The sequence below is a fragment of the Crocodylus porosus genome, unplaced genomic scaffold (assembly GCF_001723895.1).
Source record: "Crocodylus porosus isolate Cpor-Errol unplaced genomic scaffold, CroPor_comp1, whole genome shotgun sequence".
Classification (NCBI taxonomy): Eukaryota; Metazoa; Chordata; order Crocodylia; family Crocodylidae; genus Crocodylus; species Crocodylus porosus.
In genome coordinates this window covers 37,598,253-37,605,732 of record NW_017728886.1, presented here as the reverse complement: position 1 = coordinate 37,605,732, position 7,480 = coordinate 37,598,253, and the positions used below count along the sequence as shown (strand labels likewise).

General features: G+C 43.2%; 1 protein-coding gene across 2 annotated transcripts in view; it reads right to left on the bottom strand.

The window, feature by feature from the left end:
* The window catches only part of FAM171A1 (family with sequence similarity 171 member A1), a 114,817-nt gene extending 107,343 nt beyond the window's left edge, over positions 1 to 7,474 (bottom strand). For both annotated transcript variants that reach the window (XM_019532618.1, XM_019532626.1), the window contains exon 1: positions 7,378 to 7,474. In XM_019532618.1, the coding sequence (XP_019388163.1) occupies positions 7,378 to 7,471 (94 nt within the window). In that variant the 5' untranslated portion in view covers positions 7,472 to 7,474. The remainder of the gene's footprint in view (positions 1 to 7,377) is intronic.
* Positions 7,475 to 7,480: the final 6 nt, after the last annotated feature.

Genomic DNA, 7,480 nt, shown 5'->3' with positions numbered 1-7,480 from the left:
CAGGAAGTCAGCTGGGGTCATAGGATCCCAGCAAGATAAGCATCCAATTTACTCTTGAAGGTGTTCAATGTAGGTGCTTGAACCACCTCTGCTGGCAGACTGTTCCAGACCTTGGGGGCTCAGACAGTAAAGAAATTTTTCCTTATGTCCAGCCTGAAACGGTCTTGCTGGATGTGTGTGTGCATGTGTCTGTTCTAGTTCTCTGTGTTTGTGCATGTGTGGTTCTCTGCGTGTGTGGTTCTCTGCGTATATGTGCCTGGTTCTCGCTCTGCTCTCCTTTCTCTCTCTCACTTCCTTTTTTCTCTTTCCCTCTCTCCTCTTTCGCTTATTTCTCTTTTTTTCTCTCTTGCTCTCTTACTGCAACAAAAAAAGTACACAAAGGCAACATTTATGATTATTAAATATACTAATATGCAGCATGTCCTGCAATGTTACCTCCCCCCACATTTTGTTTTTCTGGCATGCCGGCAATCTGGCGCCTTCCAAAGTAGACATAGTAGTTTTTTCAGCACGCCGGCCAAAGAACATTGCCTACCCCTAAACTAGAGGATCCCATGGTCCAGTCTACTTTCATAAGGCATTACTGGCAACCACAGCTAACATAATGTTTAGAAGTAGGAGCTAAAATGTCTAGGAAACAGATAGCTTAAAAGGTTATTTGTGCCTGGCGTACAGACAGGCTGCTTCTGTTTAAAAACGGCAAAACCCTGATGAAGTTAACTGAGGCAGACAATTTCACAAACTGTACTATACCAAACAAAAAAAGAAAACCTTCCTCCCAGCTGTTTTAAAATTAGATACTTTTCAGGTCAGCTTAAAGAAGTAAAATGGACATGTCTGAACCAGAAGCTATGCTGACATTTTATATTGACTGAAGAACGTAGTCTTGTTTTTAAATACATTGGCCATATTTTTTAGATCTTAGACATGACAATGCCAAATATAACTGCTTATACATTTTAAATAACAGATTCCATGTCTCTATAAAACAAAGTATGTTATTAGAAATATATTAAAATATTAACATTTTACCCAACACAGGAAGAGAATGTCTTAGGAACCTGCTACCTCCAATTTGAGAAAGCAATACAATGAATGACAATGAATAAAACAAACAAACAACCAATCTTTTATGCAAAGATTTTAAACTAAATATCAGAGAAACATGTTTTCAGTGATGACAGATGACAAAACAAGCAGCAATGGTCTCAAGTTGCAGCAAAGGAGATTTAGATTAAATACTGGGAAAAACTTTCTTACTAGAAGGGTGGTGAAGCTCTCAAACAAGTTACCTAGAGAGGTAGTGGCATCTCCATCCTTGGAGGTTTTTAAGGCCTGTCTCAACAAAGCCCTGGCAAGAACAATCTAGTTGGGGATGGTCCAGCTTAGAGCAGGGGGTTAGAGTCATAGAAGTTAGGGGCTGGAAGGGACCTTAGAGATCATCAGGTCCAGCCCCCCTGCTCAAGGCAGGAAAGACTGCTGAGGTCAGATGACTCCAGCTAAGCGCATGTCCAGTCATCTTTTGAAGATCACCAGGGAATGTGACTGTACCACCTCTGGGGGGAGTCTATTCCACGCTCTAGACACACGAACCGTAAAGACGTTTTTCCTAATATCTAATCTGAAGTAGTCCTCTATCAGTTTATGACCATTATTCCTAGTCTTCTCCTGGGGTGCCTTGGTGAACAAATATTCTCCTAGCTCCTGAAGTTCTCCCCTTATATACTTAAAGGCTGCCTTCAAGTCCCCTCTGAGTCTTCTCTTCTCCAGGCTGAACAGTCCCATGTCCCTCAGCCTCTCCTCATATGGTCCATTTTCTAGGCCTCTAATTATTTGTGTAACCCTCCTTTGGACTCTTTCCAGATTCTCCACATCCCTCTTGAACTGACACACCCAGAACTGGACGCAGTATTCCAGTTGTGGCCCCACCAATGCTGAGTAGAGCAGGAGGATGACATCTTTAGTCTTGTTTGTGATGCATCGGTTATTTGCTTTGCTGGCTATAGCATCACACTGGTGGCTCACGTTCATTTTACGGTCGATAATGACCCCCAGGGCTCTTTCAGTTATGGTGCTGACTAACATAGCACCACAGAGCCAGTATGTTGCGAGTTATTTCTCCACAGATGGAGCACCTTACTGGCCTCCCGAGGTCTCTTCAAACCCTAATTTCTATTATTTTTCTATGAAATTGCTGGTCACCAGGTTTCGAATGTGTGTCCTACATTCGAAGGCTTGTCTATCCCAACTACGCAGTTGATTTAATAAAACATATCACCCCTAAGAAATCCTTGCCTCTCTCATGCTTTCTAGACCATCACAGCTACAAGATCACTCTTAAGCTACGTTAAACAGTAGCGCGAGTATGGCAGGTACACGCAGACAGGGAGCATCAACAGTTCATTTCCTAAAATATTGGCACAGACAGCAATTGTCCTAAAAATGCCAAGAAACACATTCTAATTCTTAGGATATGATAAAATATATATATATATTTAATATGCCTACAACTATGAAGACTTGGTGCAGCTTTGACTATGGCAACAGGGCAAAAGAGGCTGAGCTTCTGATGTAGATGCAGCCATGCCTGCCGAGAAGGCTTTTCCGTTTTCAGAGTTAGAGCTTTCCTGAATGATGGCAACTCTGCCGGCAACAGCATCTTCCTGCTGGCAAAGCTCAACCCATGCCAGAGGCTTTGCCAGCAGAGCTGACATAGCTCTTCCAGCCAAACTTGGTAATAGAGATGAAGCATTTTCTGGAGCCTTGCAGTCTGTGCTGTAAAGTTTGCTGATAGAACTATGAGCACATTCACACAGAATTCATGCGACAGCAGAACCTTCCTTTCTGCTGGCAGACTTGCATCACCTCTGCAGACCAAAACAAAGTCACTGCTGCTGCCCAACAGCAGAAATATGCATACACTCCCACACCATCACCTAGCTGTAGATGACCCTTCAGTAGTTGGTACCTTCCCTGAATTGCACATCATGCTTTGCTGGTACAGCTTCTGCAATAGAGTTGCCCTAAGTGTGCACGTGTTTACGTGCTTTGCCATCCTAGTTCTGGTAGCTAGTTCCCACCACCAGAACTTCTCTGCAAGGAGAGAGGAAAGGCAAAGCAATACCCGATTTCTTGTAGACTAGGTGCTTGACATAGGCACTGGGAGAACCTAGGGTTTATTTTTGATCAGCTAAAATATTAAAATGACATCGTGTCCACATTACCATCTTAGAGAGCACTATTTAAGAAATAAACAACATAGAACACCACCCGGTTTTTCCTAGAAAAGAAGTAGTACAGTAATTCAGGACTCTATCCTGATGACACATATGGCCAGGAGTAAATTACAATAGTCCCAAATAAGTAAGGCTTTGTTTGAAGGATGTTAGTAATTAGCAACTTGTTGAGAAGATCTGATGCAATATTGGAGATCAACATCTGCATTGCAAAACAACTTAACAGTCTTAGTTTTACTCCTGACTCCAAGAATAACTACTGTCAAGGTTAAAAATGACAAGTTGGGAAATGTGACACATAAAACACAAGAACTCAGCATCTCTCCACAGTTTTTACTCCAATTTCCAGAAGATAAACTTTCATGACAGTTCTAGTCCTTCTGGTTGTGAAATAAGCTAACCTGCCAGCTAGAAACAAAACAGAAGTATTAATACCCCCCATCTATCTAAAGCAAAACCTAATTAGACTACTTAAATACCAACTTAACTCTTTCCTTACCATCTTACTAAGCAGTTCCAGTTTCTCTCATCTAATTTTGTGACTAGGAGGGGGAACATCCAGAAGCTCTTCCTAGTGCCAAGACATTCTTGTAGCTCAGGGGTAGGCAATCCCTGGCACATGCGCTACAGCATGGCATGTGAAGGCATTCTGCTTGGCACACATGCTTTGGGGCAGATGGCAGTGAAGAGGCCAAGGCTGTGCTGCCACAAGGATTGGGCCCCTTGTGGCTGCCCCATTGTCTACCCCAGCATGCCAGCATCTTACAAGTCAAGGCTGCAAGTGTTTTTGATCCTCTGCCTAAAAATGTTGCCGACCCCCATCGTAGCTGAAAGTCACTCCAACATGGCTGTACCTTCTGAACAGGTTAACTGTTATAGTCAACCATTCCAATGAACCATGCACTACTGTCCTAAAAATTAGGGCAAAAAGGCCCAGACAGAATCAGATACACACATGGCTCATCATGAGGTTTTCCAGGAATTGTCCAATATGTAATCCTGGAAACGCTACCACAATTTAAATAAACAATAATTTCAGAGTTACCCCACATAGACTGTTTCTATATAAAGATCTTTATATATAAAGAAGTTACCATGATACACTGACAGAAAATAAAAAATCCCTTCACAAATTAAATGGATTTTGCTAAAATTGTTCACAGGTTTATGTTGTCACTTAAGATAACTCTGAAACCAGTGGCAAGGTATAAGCAAACAAACCTCAAGCTTTCAAAATATTGATTCATGTGAACATTTTATTTGTGTTTTATTCAACCCCATCTTATTTTGTTTTATTCAACACAATTTCTAATACAAATACAGCCAATATTTATATTTTAAAAAAAACCCTGAAATTAATTCCTCATTTGATGCAATTATTCAATTTTAAGCAGTCTTACTACATTCTCCAAAATGTACTTTCTACTAATTCTTAAACTTAATCTTAATGTCCTGATGAAGTTTTGATTAAGCCATTAAACATTAACATTCATAGAATAAAAGTGTGTGGCTTTTACTGTATTCTGCAAGAGGTAGCAAATTAAAAAAAATTCTGATCTTTACAGCTCAGCAGCCCATCCTCAGAGGCATAATGTATCCAACTATTTACATAATGAGCCAGGCAAGTCCTAATGCCACCCTATCTTCTTAAGGAGGGTGCTAAATACAGCACTTCATTACTGGTACCTTTTGTATTCATAGAATTGTGGAATCATTCTGCCTGACCAGAATTTGAACTTTGTGACCATTTAAATGCGGGGCTGATGTAGGGAGGAAGAAATGTCAAACTGGGAAGCTTGCAAGATAGCTAGTCTCTCTCTTCACCCATTTCTTAACCGAAGTACCAATTGTATGTAACCCTATGCTTACGCATGATGCTTAACTTCTACGCAGCTGGTCTAGGTGGCAATTTCTAACCAAAATCTCATGTAATCCACCACCCCTCACTGAAGCATAGACAAATAAGGTACAGAATATGCAATCTCTAGTTGATGGAATTACTAGTTATTCATCATCATAGTTTTTCTTGCTGCCTCCTGATCTCTACATTTACTTCACCAACTTTAATCAGTCTTTGGTCTTCCCATCTCTTACCCTTCCCATGTCTCATCCCAGAGCAGGCTGTTATCACAAGAATATAGCATAGTCACCTGCAAATATTTCTATTCTATCACATTAACATGCCTCAAATCTGATCTGAAAAGCCCACTACAAAGACCAAGGCTGGAAGGTATGGAGAAGGCAGGGGTGCAAGGGGTGGAGATAACTCATCATTCATAACCATGTAAGCATTCACCCTTGTTCATAAATTCAGCACTAGAAGACCCAATTATTGACAAGTGCAATAGTAGTTTTTGAGATGTAGATACCTGTTGCTTGACAAAGACCGCAAACTTGTAACACACACATAAGCTTCCCAAAAGCCTTGTGGGTCACTAGTAACCTCATCTAAACTAGATTCAATGTAATGGTAAATGAACGTCCACAGATTTATCCTTTAATGCACATATCTACACTTATTATGGGAAAAATGAGCAGTACTTTAAGTGGACTACTATACAAAGATAAAGTTCAATATTCATATAATGAAGGTGAATCTATTTTGTTTTCCATTCATCTGTTCTTTTTTAACTCACAACCTAATACAGCAGGAAGTAGCCAAGTATCAAGTCAAAATAAAGGCTGTCAAGTATTGTTACTATAAAATGGCCAACTCCCTGTCTTTAAAACCCTCCCACAGTTTAAAAATTAAGTCAGTTTGTAACTCTGTCAGCCACTAGCCTTTCCAGCTGCAGAGTTAAGAAACAGCCGCTTCAAAAGAGTTGACAGTGAAAAGAAAGAGAGGAAAGGAAAGGAAAGGACAAAACCACTGCGCTGTCATTTCATGAACACTTGAGTGTTCCATATACATCCAGTAAATATCCTCCATATGACCACATTGGTCATGGGCCAAAATACAATCAAATCCCGTTTTAAAGTGTTACCTTCTAAGGCTGCCCGTAATTCTATTTTTATTGACACACCCGTGAACAAATTCAATGCAAATCTTGTTTTACGTGCCCCAAACTCATAGCTTCACAAAATATTTGGCGTAGAATAAGAAGTAGCAAAAGCCCTGAATAGTAAAGCCCTCCTTTTAAGGTCACTTTTTCTAATATAGAAAGTTTTGCTGCAATATTGTCAACACTGTAATTACTTGATACCAAACCATAGGACTACAGGGAATTTTTTTTGTTGACTGTTGTACACAAACAGCAAAAAATGAGTTTCATTCAAGTGAATAATCTTTAAAAATGTAATTTAAAAAAAAATGAAAAATGGCTCTTGTCACTTAAAGGGAGGCACAGGATGGGAAAGAAGCAGGGCAAAGTTATGTCCTTGATGTATCCTGTTCCCACTCACCTAGTTATGGAAGGGTATTGCAAAAACGAAGGCTAAATAAAAGTGCTTCATGAAGGCTAAGCAAAAACCGGAAGGCCACATGTGGTTTATAGGCCACTAACTGACCATTTTTTTAAGCTCTCAACCCAAGCCATGTGGCAGGTCCTTGTAGCAGGCCAGTGACCACCAGCCAGCTGAGGTTTCTGCTCTGTAATACAAGGGCCAGGTTCCCAAATAAAGCGCTATGGCAGACCCCAGTCCTGGAGCTGGGCCCGAGGAGGCTCAGCAAGGGACAGAACTGCAGTCGCACAGAAACCCAGGCTGGAAGCTGGACCGGCAGGCGGGCAGCTGGCTGCCCTCCACCCGGGGGGCCCCGCGCCGCCTCACCTGCCCAGCACAGGTGCACGGCGCGGCTGGGGTGCAGGCCCTGGGTGCTCCGAGGGGGCAGGGGACCAAGAAGTTCAGATGCCGGAATACCGCCCCTCCCCCAGCTGAGCCCCGCAGTGACAGCGGGAGAGGCGCCCGGCGCCGGCCTTTCCGCGGGGGTTTGGTGCCCCCGGTTTCTAGCGGGCCTGCAACACGGGCCAGCGGCGAGGCGCCCGCTGCCAACAAAAGCCGGGGGCGAAGCACGGGTACCCACCCCCGGGGCGGCCGCCCCCAGCGGGGCGCCCCTGTCCGCGGCCCCGGGGCGCAGCAAAGCCACTCGCTCGACAAAAGCCGGGCGGGGGCAGGGACCCCGGCGCCGCCCGCCCGCACCGACCTTGAGCCGCGTCGGGCGGCCGCAGGGTTTTGGTCACCGCCTTCCACACGTTGCAGCCCAGCAGGCAGAGGAGAAGCGCCGCCGCCCGGCTCATGTCCACCCG